This window comes from Amphibalanus amphitrite, unplaced genomic scaffold, assembly GCF_019059575.1.
Source record: "Amphibalanus amphitrite isolate SeventyFive unplaced genomic scaffold, NRLGWU_Aamphi_draft 000079F_arrow, whole genome shotgun sequence".
NCBI lineage: Eukaryota > Metazoa > Arthropoda > Thecostraca > Balanomorpha > Balanidae > Amphibalanus > Amphibalanus amphitrite.
The window spans coordinates 117,350-135,400 of record NW_024881575.1 but is presented as its reverse complement, the minus strand read 5'-3'; the positions used below and the strand labels follow the sequence as shown (position 1 = coordinate 135,400).

General features: G+C 51.8%; 2 protein-coding genes across 11 annotated transcripts in view; one reads left to right on the top strand and one right to left on the bottom strand.

The window, feature by feature from the left end:
• Positions 1-29: 29 nt before the first annotated feature.
• LOC122379498 (phosphatidylinositol transfer protein alpha isoform-like) lies at positions 30-14,898 on the top strand. Of its 4 annotated transcripts, none has more exons than XM_043361760.1 (9): positions 30-367; positions 830-860; positions 1,195-1,358; positions 1,596-1,695; positions 2,196-2,273; positions 5,415-5,579; positions 7,493-7,617; positions 13,017-13,107; positions 13,555-14,898. In XM_043361760.1, exons 1-9 carry the CDS (start codon positions 351-353, stop codon positions 13,600-13,602), a joined length of 819 nt encoding a protein of 272 aa, XP_043217695.1. In that variant the 5' UTR covers positions 30-350; the 3' UTR covers positions 13,603-14,898. The 4 variants fall into 4 exon arrangements, with proteins under 4 accessions (XP_043217695.1, XP_043217697.1, XP_043217696.1 ...); XM_043361762.1 differs by lacking the exon at positions 7,493-7,617 and adding an exon at positions 5,863-5,981 and having other exon boundaries at positions 245-367; XM_043361761.1 differs by lacking the exon at positions 7,493-7,617 and adding an exon at positions 7,754-7,875 and having other exon boundaries at positions 253-367.
• Positions 14,899-16,027: 1,129 nt separating this feature from the next.
• Positions 16,028-18,051, bottom strand: part of LOC122379496 (talin-2-like) — a 64,693-nt gene continuing 62,669 nt past the window's right edge. For all 7 annotated transcript variants that reach the window (XM_043361753.1, XM_043361755.1, XM_043361754.1 and 4 more), the window contains 3 exons: positions 17,618-17,836; positions 17,049-17,190; positions 16,028-16,791 (listed from right to left, as the gene is read on the bottom strand). In XM_043361753.1, coding sequence (XP_043217688.1) covers positions 16,624-16,791; positions 17,049-17,190; positions 17,618-17,836 — 529 coding nt within the window. In that variant the 3' untranslated portion in view covers positions 16,028-16,623. The remainder of the gene's footprint in view (positions 16,792-17,048; positions 17,191-17,617; positions 17,837-18,051) is intronic.

Below are 18,051 nucleotides of genomic sequence, written 5' to 3'. Positions count from 1 at the left end.
ATGAAACATGAATCCTTTATGAATGCTTTGTATTTGAAGGATGACGTAAACATGATACTTTTATTTTAAATATTCGAACCTCACAATTGAATAACCATTATAAGACTTCGATGCTTAAGTTATCTTGAAATCTATGAAGTTAATTGTAGCACAGACTTACTCACTGATAAAAGAACGGAAACTTTTTTCTTAAAATTAATATACGTCATTTGTAAGCATGGGATATTCTGAGTCATCAGCGAAATACGTGGGGCGTGTTTATCGTATCGTGGAAAGCGTTGTGGTTCCGTGCTTGTGTGTGGGAGGGTTATAGGGATTTAGATAATTTATTCACCGTTAATAAATTCGGAATGCTCATCAAGGAATAGTAAGTGCTTCAAAAAATAACACATTATTCATTTCCAACGGTGTGCTGCGCTATGCTTACCACATCTCTCGATATCGTTGTTGCGTCTTAAACGTCTATTGATGAGTAGTTGTGAGGTTATGTTGATTTTTTGTAATTTTACCAAGGGCTTTCTTGCTTTCTTTTTGAATACTACTTAACCGTGAGTAGTACATTCAGTGTTATCTACCTTTTTCAGTTAGTGGTCTGGCGAAGAAGAAATACTGGTACCTATGGTCTATGGACTGGCACGTATAGGCCATAGCTAATTCATACGATAAAATGAATTAATGCCAGAAGTTATAATTAAGCAACTAAATTTAGTTGGCTGGAAACCCACTGAATATGTGGGACCCCCACTGTTCTTGCTGTGATTATATCCTTATGCTCTCTGGAGTTTTTTGTAGTTTCTGTAAAAGCTTTTAACACTGTGTTTTGTTTCAGCCGAGTTGTGCTGCCACTCACAGTGGAAGAGGTGAGAACTGAGATGTAGATTGATTTTATGTGACTTGTTTTGTGTTTGACACTTGTATTTAACTCAAAAGCTCTCTATGCATGGGATTTCCTGAGATTCAAATATAGACCCATTGAAGGAGGATTTCTTAAGACATTTGATGAGGTTTTTTATATATGTAGCCTGTTGCATATGTAGCCTTCTTAACATTTTATTTGCATAAAAGGCTTGTATTAAGCTTTTGGTCATCATCTCTCATGGGATGAATGGATGTTGAGCAGCCACATTCTGGATGGTCTATGGTGAACCTATGGCTCAGGCATATGTAGATCTGACAGCATGTGTCTCATTTCAGTACCAAGTTGGACAACTGTACTCAGTAGCACAAGCAAGCAAAAATGAAACAGGTGGTGGTGAGGGCATTGAGGTGTTGAAAAATGAACCCTATGACAATGTGCCACTCCTGGGAGGAAAGTTCACAAAGGGTCAATATACGTACAAAATCTACCACTTAGCTAGGTGAGTTTCAAATTATATTTACCATCATTCATGCATTGCATATTGTTTTGATGTTTTATTTTATATTTTTCCTTAGACATGTACCTAGTGTGCAATGCACAAATAGTGATATTGATATGTCTGAAAGCCTTGTTTGCAGTTCTTTTTGTATATTTTTGGTTTCCAAGTTGTGAAAAGTCTGTGAAACAAAAGTGAAAAGGCTGTTGTGATCCATCCTCAAATATTTTGTCTTTTCAGCAAAGTCCCCAGCTTCATCCGGCTGCTGGCACCCAAGGGGTCCCTCGAGATCCACGAAGAGGCATGGAATGCATACCCCTACTGCAAAACTGTACTGACGGTAGGTGCTCTAACACTGAATTATTTGATCTTATTTGCTGATGGAGATTTTAGGGTCATGTTCAAACACTTTTCGCAGCTTTTCCTCTAGGTCGCATGAGCCTACAGGTTTTTTTTAGGCTGACATCTTTCCAGATAATGAGCACCGCATGGTATATCTTTTTCATACCAAAGAAAGCCTTATTAATTTAAGTTTATTATTGGCGTAGGCCCAAACGAACTATTGGTCTCAAGATAAGGGCCCAGGCGACCTGTAGTTCGGATGCGGTGAATACCCTCACTCTCGCCACAACTCGAGTGGGGGTGGGGCTGGGTGGGAGGAGGGGTGCGCTCGGCCCGAGCTGTGGCGAGACTAAGGGTATTCACCGCATCAAAACTACAGCTGGTCGCCTGGGCCCTTATCTTGAGATCAATAGTACTTTATCGTAATTATGATTGCGCCACATTATCGCATCCTAAATGATGCAGTTACCATAGTTGATAATGTTGCGCCTTTTTCAGAACCCGGGTTACATGAAGGACAACTTTCACATCACGATTGAGACGTACCACTATCCGGACGCCGGCCAAACACCAAACGTGAGTAGATATACCCCGCTCAGGGCGGACCGATGCGGCCTCTCCAGGCCCGCTCCCGGAGACACCCACCCCCGGCTCTCAGACGGGGTTACTCTCGCTCCCTCCGACGCCCACTGTCCCTCAAAGACGCCCATCCCGTGTTCTGGTGATAATTGCCGGCTGAGACGCCGCTGTCAAAGGACTGGGATGGTGCGGGTGGCCGCTGCTAAGGATTGTGGCACTCTGTGACGCCGCTGCCAAAGGACCGGGCGGGTCAGGGACGCCGTCATCGACATGGCCTACCGGCTGTCCGGGACTGTATTCACCTGCTGACACTGGCAGTCCGTGCCGGGTCCAAAACTCAGAATCATCATCATTATCATACTGACAGTGATGTGGCAAAGTACAGGGCAAAACGCCATCTGCTTCCAGGGATTGCGAAACCTGCCGCTTATGCCGCTTATATGCTCTTAAGCGTTTGCCGTTTGTTGACACACGTCATATTCTTGCGGCAGCCGTCCAACAGTCAAGTGTGCCAGGGTATTTCTTCTGTAAATGTCTGGGTGTGTTGTGACGTTTGGTCCACATAGGAGGTGATATTTGAATGTTGGGAGGTGCCTTCTTCAACTTTTAGTTCAACACTCGCCAGGTCTGAAAGTATGGCAGACGCATCTTCCGAGGACGGGGTCGTTTGGACCATGGCTGGTTGGCAGTCTGACGGCAGTTTGGCAAACTTTGCGCAATGCTGCCCAGAACGGCAGTAACACACAAACGCTTCTTACTTTGAAGTTGGCACCAGAGCCCTGTCCGTATGTTTCATAGTGTGTCTACGTGTCGTCTACGAAGCTCCGGTGGTATTGTGACATTGTGGCAAAGCTTGTGTAATGACAAATTATGTACTAAAAAAGTGGATGTTATTTAGCTGGTGACGGCAGCAAGTGTTTGATTTCAGTGAATAGTCGAGAAAAGTCGAAATGAATCACCATGTAATTGATCGTTAAGTGATCGGTATTCAGTAGATTGTGACTTTTAGTTGACATTGGAATGGAACGTTTGAACTTACAACCACCATTAGGCTATCGTGTATGCGATTGGCAATGAAATCTCCTGTCGTGTACTACCGATTTCATTAAATGCCACTAACGCACATGTCCCGACCCAGTGTCCTACTACCGCGTGCGTCTCTGTAATCGACGTGTAATGTGACACCATCTGATAACGCGATGAGGCGGATAGCGCACGTGGCTAGCTCACGTAACACCACGCGTTTCTTATGGACTGTCTACGATCGGGGACGGGGAGGGTAGGTACTTGACGTGGTTGTTCGTAGCTCAATGCTGGAGCGGCTTCGCGTGGAGCTGTTTGGGGTTTGCGGCATTTTATACATGGTTGCCCATCGTAAACAAATAACGCATAGATTAAAAGCGATAGAGCAATATCCAATCTCAATTTGGCGTATGGTTTCATCCAGGCTCTTTCTCCAAGTTATTTGGAAATGGTTGCTGGGAGCAGTTTGCTAAGCAGGTCTTTTTTATCAAACAATATAAAAAGATGTTCGAGTGGCCCGAGATAGCCTATGACTCGAGTTCATGTGCTTCGATCTTGGCTGGGGAAGTCCCTTTCATATTGATTTTTTCTTAAAGACCAGCATCTCTTACGTGGCCTATTTGACAGCTGCTCGCGCTCAGTGTGATCGCTCTCCCTGCATGCCTCTCTCCGCGTGACCGGTTACAATACGTCTGCGGTTAATCATTGGTCATATTATGCAATCCTCGGATAGTAAATTAACATCAGTCATTGTTCAGAATCGTGGCTTCCATGATATAGCGACTGTTTGACTTAACGTAAACGTTTGACCGTCTGATCTACGCATCGGGACGGCCTCAACTGCTTCCCTGAGTAAAAATGATCTCATTAGGCACCTGCTAGATCCGTGGGCGTGGTTTCTTACTTGCTCGTTGTGCATTTCATGATTTCTCGAGACTGTGAGTGTGGACCGACTTCTATAGTCTGTTCGTGCTATTATGATTCAGCAAAGCGAATGTTCACGAGATAATGCAACCGAATGCGCGGGTGGCGACTCCAGTGCCCACATTTTATCTCGCAATAAGGCTAGCCGTTTATTTGTCTTTAGTGAGTTGAGGGGTGAACCACACCACGCTGGTCGCTGAACTCGGCTGCGATTTCACCGACCTACGGGGAAGTGTTTCATCTAAGCGTGTGCTGCACTGTCGCAGTGTTCGTGTTTCGTAAACACCAGCTGAACCTTACCACCTGGTCCGTTAATTTGCTGCAGAGCCTGCAGTCTGCAGTGCAGACAACATTGCCCTTCGGGTTAATGATGTTGGGAGACGTTCGAATTGTCTTCTTGGAGTAGGGCGGAGCAGCATGCTCCCCTTGTATGTCAGTGGTCCAACGGCCGCCTGCGGTACCCCCAGCGGCGTGACTGGCATATTACCATATCCAACTCACTCGGTAGTCGATCCACGCGCGCGGCCGGGGAGCATTTCTCGCGGCAGGTCGTCTCCATACTGTCAACTTACCATCAGCATAACAGCTGTGTCAGAGGCCTCCACTGCTCAGGAAGGAAATTGACAATGATCGCGTCAGTATGCGTGCTCGTGTTTTGGTGGCCTGACTTTGGGGGGCTGTGTGCCAAGTCCCGACACTGAACACATCGAGGAATTGTTACGTGACAAATGCTGCTGGACGGCAGGTGGATAGTAATTTCGACCAACACTAATGAGTGCTGTTGAGTACCTATAGATCGGGGATTAGCGATGAGGCGAGTGTCAGTCAGCGGGGCTGTCATCACCGGCCGACACAAGGGCGACTGACAGATGGCAGTTCAACTGCCGTGTCAGTTCAACTGTTCAACAGTTCAAACTGTCGCCGTTAGTGGCTGCGGGATCGCCCGCGCATCCTTTTTCTCATGATCCGTGCTCCTTTCGCCCGTCACCTTTTCAGCTGCCGCATCGAATGTATTTCCGCCTCGCTGCACGGGACGGGGAATGCATATTTTAGTTCAGCAACCGAACTGTCCCATTCGTCTTTCAGCAACCGTTCCGACTCCCCAGGCTCCCCGTGCCAACCCCCCCCCCCCCCCTCCCTCCATGCTCCCCGCACCTGACCGCCCCGCCCCTCACCGCCCACCCCCACCAGCTGCACGAGCTGCCTCCAGACCGTCTGAAGCAGCGCGAGGTGGTGATGATCGACATTGCCAACGACCCGGTGCCCTCGTCCGACTACAAGACCGACGAGGACCCGACCAAGTTCCAGTCGGTCAAGACGGGACGCGGCCCGCTGGTGGGCAATTGGCAGCAGCAGGTCAGTCGTCGCCGCCGACGCCGAGGGGAGGAGAGGGGGAGGGAAGCCCTGGACCGGCCAGCCGGGAAGCCGGGAGCCGACCGGAAGGAGGGTGATTGGTAGGGGCGATTTATAATCCGGGTCAATTCAATTGTGATGTTGTTGTGAGTAGAGTATGTATTTCTAGAAATTGGAACCGATTTGTGGGGATACGCATGATTATGTGTGTTTCAATTGTCATTCCCGTTGTATCAGACATGGCTGTTGATATTGATGTGTGTGTCCTGCTGATGTCCGATTTTAGAAGCCGGTCATATGTTGTTACAAACTTGTGGAGGCCGAGTTCAAGTGGTTCGGCCTGCAGAAGCGGGTAGAGAAGATGATCATGTTCCAGGAGGAGCGCATTTTCCGCAACTTCCACAGGTACCCGGTGGGGTCCAGCGCAGTCCGATTCAGTCCAGTCCGGCTCAGTTCTGTGTCGTTCAATCCAGTCCTGTCCGGTCCGGTTCATTGTTCATTCATTCGTGTTGTCGTTCATGTTCATTCGTGTTGTCGATCCTGTTCTGTCCGGTGGAGGCTGGTCCCGTCTGTCACATTCTGTCCGGGGATCCCTGTTGTGCCGTCGGTGGTCTTTCGTAATGTTTTCGTTCTCTCGGATCACCGCTGTTTCCGCGCCGGGGATGGCTCGCCGCCCTCCCTTCGCCCTGACGAGTGGTACACCTCCCATCAGGAGCCCATCATGTGCTGCTACAAACTGGTCTCGGGCTACTTCAAGTTATTCGGCCTGCAGGGGCGCGTCGAAGCCATGATCGATTCCCAGTACCGGCGCGTGTTCAGGACGTTTCACAGGTAGCTGCCGCTCCAGCCGGGCGGTGCTCTCTCCTCTCGACCTCGCCTCTCTCCCCGTCTCTGTCTGTGACCGCTGTCCAGTCGCTTTGAGGTGGTCCACTGTCCGTCCCGCCGCTGTGCTATAACACTGCTGACCGGAGCCGGGCGGGCGGAGCGACGACACTGCGCTGCGGGCGGGGCGACCGACCGACGAGAAATACTGCCCCCCTGACCGGCGAGAGACGCAGTCTGCAGAACCGGGAGGCTGGCAGGGATGATACAGTTGTAACCTGTGTTGCGCTTGTGACCCGAGTTTTGTCCCGCTGTCTGATCGTGACTGCCTTCGCCGCTGTCTGTACTTATGTCAGCGGTGACTGGTGACCTTTGTTGAGACCTCGGTGACAACTGAAGTGGTACAGTGACGTACACGTGATGTTGTGAAGTGATCGATTATGTGACGGAACCCAAGGTGACTGGCGTATATCGGGGGTAACGCGCCGCAATCTATGTATAGTGGCCGATGGAGTTTAGTGTGGCTAAGTTAGCGTGTTATCTTATCGACCTCTTATCGACCATTAAACATCTTAAAGGTCGACATTTTAATGCATCATCTTACATTTCCGAAAGTGACCCAACTTAGAGAAATGGGCTAAATTACGCGGTTATGCTTGGTGCATCCTGTATTGATACCCTATTTCGGTATAAAAAAAAATGTAGTGTTCAGTGCTCATTGAAGCAGCTGCGGCCTACGCAGCTATCTCGCTGTCTTATACCGGTGACCGTCTAATGCCGTCAACTGCTGTCAACTGTATCTGTGGCCAAGCCGTATCTGTCTGATAAGTCTGACCGCCATCCGTCTGACTGGTGTCCGTTTGACGATATCCGTCTGGCCAGAATGCCCATCTGAGCCATCTGACCGATACCTCTCCGTCTGACCAACATGCGTCTGACCCGTATCCGTCTGGCCGATATCTGATCGGTATCCGTCTGAGTCATCTGACCGTCTGACCCATATCCGTCTAGCCAGTGTCCGTCCTTGCCATCTGGCCGATATCCTTCTGAGTCGTCTGACGATTGTGTTGCGTGTCTGCGTGTGTGCCCGGCAGTTGAAGGAGCCTTATATGACCTGTTACAAACTAGTCACCGTCGAGTTTAAGTGGTTCGGCCTGCAGTCGCGGGTGGAGAAGTTCATCATGAACCAGTACCCTCGGTTATTCACCAACTTCCACAGGTAGCGCACGCCCCCGCCGCCCCCCGCCGCCGCCCGGCCGTGCTCCGCGCTGTCTCCGTCTGCCTAACTCACTCTCTCTCACTGCCCGCCACTAACCGTCCACTGCGCATGCGCCGTGACCCGCCACCGGCGGCAGGTGTCGCCCATCATGACCTGCTACAAGCTGGTCACGGTCAGCTTCAAGTGGCGCGGCCTGCAGAACCGCGTGGAACGTTTCATAGTTTCGGCAGAGCAGAGGCTCTTTACTAACTTTCACAGGTCTGTCGGCTCGTGCACGCCCGGATAGCACCCCGCATGGCCTGCCGCCCTCCCGTCCTCTCTCTTTGCCCTCTGTCGCTCTCCGTGCACGCCCGGGTATGATGAGGAGATCAGCTGCGGCGGGTGGGGTCTCGGCTGCATGGGTCGCTCGCGGTGACCGCCGCCCCGTCCGGTGTCGGTGCATGGCTTGCTGCTTAGTGCGCTGGATAAGTGGCTTTCTGAAGCGATACTAACTGGTGGCTGGAGGGGGTGGCAGCTCTGCGGGTGTGGCAACCAGTCAGGTAGGCAACCCTTCATTTGTACATTGTTTGGAGAGCAATATAGTATTGTGTCAATACAATAGATTGTTTAGATCAGGCTGTATTATTGCATACGAATAGTTTATTGCTGAAGTAAATCCGCAGTGTCTTTTTAAGCTAGTTGAATGCGTATTATTGTTCACTGGTAGATTCATTGAAATGTGTGCTTAAATTAGGAATGGCTTTTAGCGGCATAGTCATTTAGCATCACTTTTTACTAGACACCACAATCAGTGTAGCGTATAATATAGGTCCAACAGTGAATTACTGTTCCCTTTGTGCAATACTGGTGCACGGTTGATGCTGTTACGTCGGCCGCGTCATGTCGTTTCGCAATTGTTATATTATTTAATATTTTTACTGGGTGATAGTTGGTTTATCCAATAACTGTTAATGACAGCGGGCTATAGCCCTCCTGGAGCTCCTGGAGTTATAACAATAAGCGGAGGCTTTGAATGTGCATATTGGCGGTTCACTGATATTACCATGGTGACTCAATGGACGGCAGCCCGCCAGTGTAGTGCGCACGGCGCTGAAACTGCGCCAGGGGCATGCTATATCGCCCTGCAGTCGCGGCCCGCCGCGCGGTACCCGTGCGAGCGGCAGCGGCTGGGGCATTCCACGTCAAATCGAACAAAAATCGGCTGTTTTGCACCTTACCGTCAGCGATTTCATTATAAATTTGTGAGCGAGTTCCTGTGTGGCCCCGGACATTACTTTGATGTTTTTTGCACATTCTGACCACAGGTCTTCTAAATATAGGGCATCAAATTTTTACAAAATGTTGCATCTTTATATTTTTGAACGACCATAACTTTGGTTGTACTTGTTTGATTTGAATGAAATAAACCTTACTGTTTAGGTAATTTCTTAAGCATTTGTTTAGAATTGCACCTACTTAAATATATGACCTTGAAATTTGCTTAACTCTGTTCTTAAGCACAAATATTGAAATAGCAAAAAACACGTCACCTTCGATTTGGCTCATTTTCATATATTTTATTGCCTACCATATTCTTAACAACCTGTGAAAAAATTAGAGTGGGCCATTCATAAGTTTTGAAGAAAATTGCACATATGCAAACGTATGTTAGCACGCGCAGTGGAGAGGGAAGAGCGAATTTCGCCCACCCCTCCTGTTTTTCGCCAATGTCTCATAAGATTAATGCGAAATTAATTATGGCTACCTGTCAAGAATTGAATTGGACATCTCGTCGTGCAAGCAATAAGAAAATCGGTTCACAACTGTTCTAGTAATAGCGGTGTAAAGTGAACATCCTGTCGCCGCAGCGACGCGGCGACTCGGCAGCCGGCGCCGACCGCTACGCGCCGCCTGAATTGTAGACTGTGCCGGGACGGAACGGAACGGTTCCGTCTTTACATGGCGCTCCCTACCGCTGATTACGTTCGATTCGCGTCAAATTTTGTGAGAAGACTAAGAAATGTACAGGCAATCTTATGGTAAAAGAATTTTGAAAATCGGTTGGTAAACAATTGAAATATGAACGTGTAAACACAAAATTGTGATTGCTGCGTTTCCCGCATCGGCCGAGCCCGCCTCAGCCGGCGACATGTTACTCTTAGCAGGCCTCTAACTGCCATATTTATTATTGGATTAACTAGAAATTCCCCATACATACTAAAAAAATTTATGTTCTTTCGTATAGTGAAGATCAAAAGACGTGAAGATATCGTTGCGTGATAATGTTTTCGTTGAATTTACTTCATGATGCATTTCCACACGGCTCAAAATTCACCGCAAAATACCGTTTGCCTGAGACACTTTTACTATGGAACGTGAATGCTTGACTACGATAACTATGCATTTCCGTTCTCGCAGAGTTTGGGATATCACTAATCAGCAATCATTCATTTCAGAAAGTGTACACAAGCAAGCATGTCTTGACTCTGTCTTTCAAGGTCACGCGCGGTTGCGTGATGTTGATGCATGAAAACGGCGTTTGCCGCGAAAGTTATGAATGGCCCACTCCAATTTTTTCACAGATGGTTAGGAACATTGTGACGGACATAATATGTAAAAATTACCCAAATCGAAAGTGACGTGTTTTTTGCTATTTAAATTTTTCTGTTTTAATTCAAGGTCAAATGCATTTCAAGGTCACTTCAATTTAATTTTATAATTAAAAATCAAAGCCTTATCAATTGCCTATAAGACCCTGTTAATATCATTTTGATACCAGAAAAGGAACCAGAGTTATAGCCATTTAAAAAACTGATGTGTGGCATTTTTCGCTATATTCGATGACCTATATCTCAGCGATACGTTATCAAATTTCGAAATTATTATACGTAACTCAGTTTTGAACCATGCCCAGTCTGCCTACAAATTTTCAGAAAAATCGAAGGGGATGACGGATTTCGGTGTTTGATTTGACGTGGAATGCCCCGGCTAGGTCCTGTCCCAGCTGGCCGGGCGGTATCACGCCGAGCGCCGCCCTCCTCAGCGGTGTGCCGCCGGCCCGGCCCTGACCCTGCCCACGGCCGGCCGACGAGCTGCGCCTGGCACCCCCCCCCCCCCCCGCCCCGGCCCCTCTCAGCCGCGCCCCGCTCCGTAACACGCCGATTGTGGGCAGGGGAGGTGACGTAGCGGGGTCTGTCGGCTGATGGGCGACGTGCAGTGAGGCAGGGTGATGTAGGCTATATGCAGGTGACAGGGTCACAGGATGGAGCTGTGGACCAGGAAAGGCTAGTCTAAAAATCTCCTCCATTATTTATATACTATATAGTGAATGGAAGAGTGTGAATGTAGAAGAATGAAAAGAATTTAATGAATGGAAAAGGTCAGATTTTCCGTTAGATGGGCCGCGGACAGCTCTGAAGATATTTCATTAATACCCTGACTAGGCTGGTGGATCATTAGCTTGGCACAGTTCGCCGTAAATATTAGGGGTTTTCTGCTCAAATCCACGTAAGGATCCGGCATTGCGTGACCCGGAAGGCCTCGGTTTCTGGAATTTACCTGCAGTATGGCACGCGACACGCTAACTGCAGATCAATGCTCGGGACAATCAGTCTGGAAAATAATGCGGCTAGATGTTCAATTACCTTTAGTGACTACACTCTGCTTACCCCGAACGTAGGTCAATAATGGTGATTTAATGGCCCAAAATGACTGCCAAGATTAAATACGTAGGTATATGCTGCATTGAATAGAAGTCCGATTGGAAATTATAAATCGGAGCCTATCATCTTATTCCTCTAAAGACCGGGGAGGGTACACTACACGCTCCTGCCCAGGGAGTAGGGATAGTATGTATCTGGGATCTGGTACACCCTTTTGCACCACTTCGTGCGGTCTTCGTGCGGTGACATTTCGTGCTCACCCGAGCCGCGTTGACACTGCACGCGTGACGTCATTTCTGACGTTTACTGAGGCCTGTGACGTCACTCGGGTATTGTTTGCCGTGGGCCGTTTAAAGGGACCCTCCCACCTTCAAAAAAGTTAATGAATTGGCATGAAAGTGATGTCCCTTGGTTCAGAAAGAGCGAAAACGAATATCTACCAAATTTCACCGAAAAATATTCACTGGTTTTCAAGATATTAGGCTTTTACTTTTGTTTACTTTTTGAGATCTCCCCTGTTACTAGCGACTTTATTTGGAGCAATAATTTGGCAGCCTTAAAGTGTGGCAGACGTTGCGCGCAAAGCAGCGTATACCACCACGTGTTAACGATGGTTTTAGTCTTAGATTTAAAAATCGTTAGATCTCCGCTGACGTCACAAATTCTAAGGGGGCATTCCAATGCATTAGCCCCTTAGAATCCGAAAACTGCAAGTTTGAAATTCCATATCTTCGAATTAAAGCATTTTTCGATGTTGTGAGTGCCCAAACCGGTATTTGCAGGCCATGGCCACCAATTTGGCTATCTCAACTCAAAACTAATGTTAAGGTGGGAGTGTCCCTTTAAGCCGCGCGGTACTTACCGCAATTGCTGGAACCGGGTGGGCAGTTGGCGACGACGAGGTTCGGTCGCTGCCACCGCATTCAGTCAGCCTTGGCGGGGATGGTAACTGAATGGGTTCGTAGAGTGTACAATGGCGGCCGTCTGGGCTGCCGGCGAATGGAAGGGGGGACTGGCTACAGTCACCTTCCACGGGAGACTGCGTTGCCGTGGGAGGGGAGGCGACTGGCCTACTATGGCATGGGTGAGGTACCGACTCGACTGCCGTGGGAAGGGGGGGGGGGGCGACCCGACTGCCGTGGGAGGAGTTAAGAGAGTGGACCGATTTGACCGCCGCGGAAGTGGGAGGGCCGATCCGACTGCCGTGGGAGAGACGAGGGGACTCGGGACGGGCCAGTTTGGCTGTCCCAGTCCGTACCTCGCCGGACGCCAACTAATTACTGTGGCTCTTGGCCAGCTGTATCTGGGAGGTGGACACCCGCCACCGCCATCTTTCTATGTGGCTGGCTTGCTGGATGTGGGAGGTGGAAATTAGCGTATGCTGCGGCACGAGGCATATATTGGAAGGTGCTGATTTGGTTGAATAAAATGGATGCATTGATCGGCATCGAGCGCGTCAGGTCAATCGGATTTAGGGAAGTTTGATGACCTCTGAGTGAGCTTAACGCTACGACCATTTTTATCTGCCTGCTCAAATTACAATCGCTGTTATCGAACAAACCTGAACCGAAATAGCTTCCTCGGCATTCCGCTGAGTAAGTGCAGAATGCTGTCATGTTTAACACCGACTCAGGGCGTTGACCAGTCGTCGTCTGTTTTCCTAACAGTAGGAACTTCTCTCGGCTGGCAGCCGGCCGGGGTGTGTAGGAGCCGCTGCCAATGCCCCCGCTGACCGGCGCCCCTCCCCACCGACCACAGACAGGTGTTCTGCTGGCTGGACAAGTGGCACGGCATGACGATGGACGACATCCGCGAACTGGAGGATAAGACCAAGGCCGACCTGGACAAGGTGAGACGTCTGCAGAGACTCCCGGGCGGCAAGGGGGGCGGAGTGGGGATGCAGGCGTGTGTGGGAGGGGCTTGGAGGGGAGGGAACGGTACGGGGGCTGGGGGGAAGGGGAGGCAGTGAAAATGGGGGAAGGGGAACGGGAGGGTGTTGTGGCGTGTGCGAGAGGTCGTACGCGGCGTGGTCGAGTGCGTATGCTGTTTTATGGGCACATTTGACCTGGATTGCCCTAAACGGCAACACAAACATACACGCTCGTAAGACCTTGTCTGTTACGATGTGTCATCAGTTGGACGCTTTACGCGCTGCGCGTAAGCTCCGTTCGGCCGCGTTTCCCCATCACTCATCTATGCTGTGTCAGGTGTGGATCGTTGTTTTTTCTTCCCTCCCTCTTCCTCAGTCCTCACCACATGTGGCTCTGTTCTGACACCCCTCCCCCCCCCCCCCCAGCAACGGCGAGAGGGCCAGGTGCGCGGCATGAAGGCGGAGGGCGACTAGCGGCGCGGCCGTGGCGCCGACTAGCGGCGGGCCCTGGTACCAGTGGTTCGCCGAGCGCCCGCCGACACCGGCCGGCCTGTCACGCGTGGGTGTTTAGGTAATGGCCATTGTACGGTGAATTTAGTTGATTTATATTCAATCAGTCAGTAAAATTTAGGAGGCTAGTGGGAGGAGCTGAGACATGTGTGTGCTCTGCGTTGGTCGGCGGTCCGACCCATCTCTGTGTACCCCCGGTCCGCGCCGGTCCGGCCGGCCGCCCCCTCCCCTCCCTCCGCCCGGCCGGCCGCCGCCCGCAGACAGACAGACAGGCCGACTAGTCCGGCAGCTGTGCCCGCTGATCAGGCGCGCGCAGTGGTCGTGTGGGGCGGCGACCGCTGGGGGTGGGTGGGGGCGGCCGCGGCGGGCCGCACACGAATCCACCGACCGACAGCGTGGCTTTTATTGGCCCGGAACCTACGGCGATGTAGAATCGTTCCACACACTCGTATCTCGAATCTATCTTCTCAGACTGCAATGGCTGACGTTATTCTACAATTAAGTAGGAGTGGAGCCCTGAATATGCACCGCTCGTCAGGTACTGAACTCTGCGCGCGGGGCCAGCAGGCCGACCGTTCACCGATCGTCGTTCGAACCAGCCTCCTCCCACCCAATCCTCGCCACCGAAAAGGCTGATCTGGGTATCTAGTGTGAATGTCGCTCCTCTCCCCAAGTACGAGCAGCCGTCACCCGCATGTGGACGCGCACTGTTGTAACTGCCCTCCCCTCCGAGACGTTGACCGGTCCTCATTTTATGCGTGTGCTCAACGGAGAGAGAGAGTGGATAATATTATCACGTCTTACTTCACTCGCCTCGCATCAGTGTCTGCTAGTGACCTGCCTCGGAGCGAATCGGAGCCGCGATGGAGTGCATGGGCCCCAGACTGACTGCTAGCTCTAGCTCGTTTTGCCTCGCTGTCTCCGCTGCCGCCGCCGCCGCCGCTGTCATTCGGGCGCCGCGGCGCGACTGTCGTTTGTTTCTCTGTCCCCCCGGTTCGTGTGTGCTGGTCCTGTTCTATTTCTCGGTGCGCGGCGACTGTCTCCGAGGCGCGCCGGTCTCCGCCGCCGCCCGGAGCCGTCGCTCGGACTGTGCGCGGTCGCAGCCGTTTGTGTCGCTGTGTGCGCGCCGGGCCGCGTCCCTGCCAAAACTGCGCTATGCTTGCCCCATAATCGGGGGCCCACGCGCATGGGGCGTATGCATTCCATTCTTTTGTTTTGTTTTGGCTGTAAAAAGTGTGAATACAGGTAGGTCAGGTCATACCTAACGTGTTTGATGTGACATTTACTGATATTTGACGTTACCGGATGACGGCACAACCGCACTAAAGGGATACTGAGCTCGTCGGGCTGAGACGGTTGCCTATAGCCTCACAGAGGCTTTTGTCAAGCCTCTTCACACCGCCTGACCGACCCAGAGCCGGCCGGCGTCACCCCTGACCGGCCGGCAGTCCGTGACACCGCCCACTCGGCGCGCGTCCCCCTCAATCGCACCTATCGCTAGAGCGTGACCTTCAGCCGGCCGACTGGCCTAGATGCGCCCCGATAGGACACGCTAGCGGACCCCGTGACCCAGTGCCCCGCCGGACGCGTCTCCGGACCAGATTAGCGGCGCGTCACCTGTCACCTCTGAGTGCCACCGACGCGACGGAGAGCGATAGATGATAGCCGCTTGTTACCTATGCTGTCACAGCTTACATAAATGCGGCGTTACTTTGGTCGCTATTGGATTGCTATTGGCGTACAGGGATTTAACGTAGATTGTTGGAATGATCAATTTTGTCTTCTTGTGTCACATTGCGAAAAGAAAGGAAAGATTTGATGGAACCTTTCTTTGTATTTGGTGAATTAATTCAATTTGGATTTGGTAAAATCTTTCAAGCCGGCGCCTGATGTCAAATGCGACCTATTTCTAGCATTGCAATATGGGCATTGATTATTCTGCCCTGGCGGACTCCTTATGCGTTCTAAATGAGCGCAGAGGGCGTGGTCAACACTTATAAACCGCAGCCTCCCGTTGTTCACCACAGTCCGGCCAGGGATTGTGTATCAGGGCGCTGTGCTCCGGTCGCCACCGTGGTTTACCCTGTGACCGGAGCATCAACACGGCGCCGAAAATAGCGCCTCCCACCCGGCCGCTCGCCGGGGGCGGCCACCAGGAGACCTATTTGGAGGAGCCCGGCGCCGGCCGGGGATCGATAGAGTCGTTATCGGCGCCGGTCCGGTCCGCCGGATGGACCCGGTGACACGCCCTCCCCCCCCCCCTCCCCCTGCGGCCATCGATTGGTGTGACGTCACCCAATTGGCGAACCAATCGCCGGCCAGCCGCTCCTGCCATCTGTCGGTCAGAGAAGGAACTTCTACACAATCCTGCAGCGCCCCACACAGACTCTGGGGTAAAAGTATATTTCCTCTTAGTTTTGTACAACACCAAATTACGCCGTCAATAACCGGAAATAGACCATTGTTATAAAACGCTTATAATACTAGACATAATCTACGCGGGCGCTCTCGTGTGTGTGTATAAGGCGTTATCATTGCGCGGCGCCGTAGGGCGCTGGCGGGCAGGCGAATATACACGCTAATGTCAGAGTCGGAGTCGGCGTCTGGTCAGTCGGTCAGTCGGTCGGTGATTCACACGGCGCGCGGAGGGGCCGGCGGCGCGGCGGAGCCCACGGCCCTCACACCGACCCGGCCGGCCCGGCGCCCTCCGCGGCCCTCTCCGACCGGCGCTAGTTGTGATATGTTGAACGCTGACTCGCACACAAGCGGGCGGCGCGCAGCGCGGCGCGACACATGTTATAGTGGTCATATAGGCACGCAGGATCACTCACGCACATTCAATACACAGCTCTCAACAGAGGCGCACGCGCGCGCGGCGGGCGGCGGCTCACGAACGGTCGCGGCCGGCCCAAGCTCTCAGCGGCGGCACCTGACGGCCTCCCTGGCCGCGGGGCGGTACGGCGGGCAGCGGCGCGGCGCCGCCCCCTAGGTCTGTCCGCTGCGGTACGAGCGGCTCGTGTTGGTCATTGTCACCGTTTTCTCGACGCGCTGGGAGCTCTGGCTGAGCATCCGCTCGGCAGAGGCCAGCGAGGTGAGCGGGTCGCCGCCGCCCGTGGTACGCGTCATCGACGAACTGTAGTGACTGGTCGACGACTGCCGGCACACGGTCAGGGCAGGTCAGACACGGTCAATGGTAGGTAGGAAAGGATACGGTAGTTGGTTTCATTGGCAGTACTGCTACAACCTAGCACAGTTCCAGTACAAAATACAGATGTCATTCCTTCACCCACTGGCCACTTCACTGCGCATTACTAAACACAGACCATCTCATTGAGACAGCTTCATCGTTAGAATGTTCCTTCAAAATGCCTGCATAGGTCGTCCATTGGCCAAACGGGCGGCGGCCTCACCTTGTTGAAGTTGCTCGCCGGGCTGCCGGACCGGCCGCCGGCGAAGCTCTTGAAGTGTTTGAGTGACTCGGAGAAGCTGGGTCCTTCTGTGATGGAGCTGTCCATCTCGGCCTCCGAGCCCGCGCCGCGGTCCGCCAGCGGGCTGAACAGGGAGAGAATATCAGAATTAGGCGGCAGCGGACAACAGGCAGGGCACATAACTGATGATTCGGACAGTTGACAGCACGCAGGGCACAGACGACTCAGACAACAAACGGGGCACAGACCGACTCGGACAATAGACAGGGCAAAGGCTGACTCGAACAACTGAGCAAATGGTACAGAGCGCAAGTAGTCTACGATTCAACTAAAAAAGAAATTATATTCGTAGACTACTTGCTCTGTACTATATCATACATGTCCAATATATCTACAACTGAGCAAATACTAAGTCGGACAAAAGACAGGGTACAGACTGGCTCGTACATCTGACAGTGCACAGACTGATTCAGACATCAGACCATGACTGCACCTAGCCTAGTGAAGAAGTGGGAGAACCCGCTCCTTCACTAAAATCCCTGACAGCTCACCTGGCGGTGGACCGTTCGATGGTCAGTTTGGAGAGGCCGCCGGCCAGCGCCGAGGCCGGGTCCTGGTTCACTGGAAACTCGCGCGTCACGCTGTACGAGGTCTTCTTGAGCGTGTTGCCCGGGGTGGACTGGGGCGTCGAGTGGGCTGAAGATGTGTAGTAGATGTTCCGCGCGCCGTTGGCGTCCTGACGCGAGGTCTCCAGCCGAGAGGACTCGTACCTGTAGGGCGGAGAGGAGTTAAAGAGGGGTGACAGTGGGGCCGAGGAAGGGAGAGAAGAGGCAATGCACAGACGTCAGAGACGGAGACACCAAAGCATTACAATGTAATGCTAGATTGATGTGTACGTAGAAGGATGGCAAAACCTTCATTACAAAGTCCATAAAACCAGTACGATTGCTGAGCGCCAGCCAATTCTCAGTAGTAGGCGTCATGG

What these genes read in the sequence shown, in the direction of transcription:
- LOC122379498 (XM_043361760.1), top strand. An exon ending in AAAATCTACCACTTAGCTAG is followed by an intron (nt 1,359 to 1,595) that starts GTGAGTTTCAAA and finishes TTGTCTTTTCAG; the next exon opens with CAAAGTCCCCAGCTTCATCC. An exon ending in CCAAGGCCGACCTGGACAAG is followed by an intron (nt 13,108 to 13,554) that starts GTGAGACGTCTG and finishes CCCCCCCCCCAG; the next exon opens with CAACGGCGAGAGGGCCAGGT.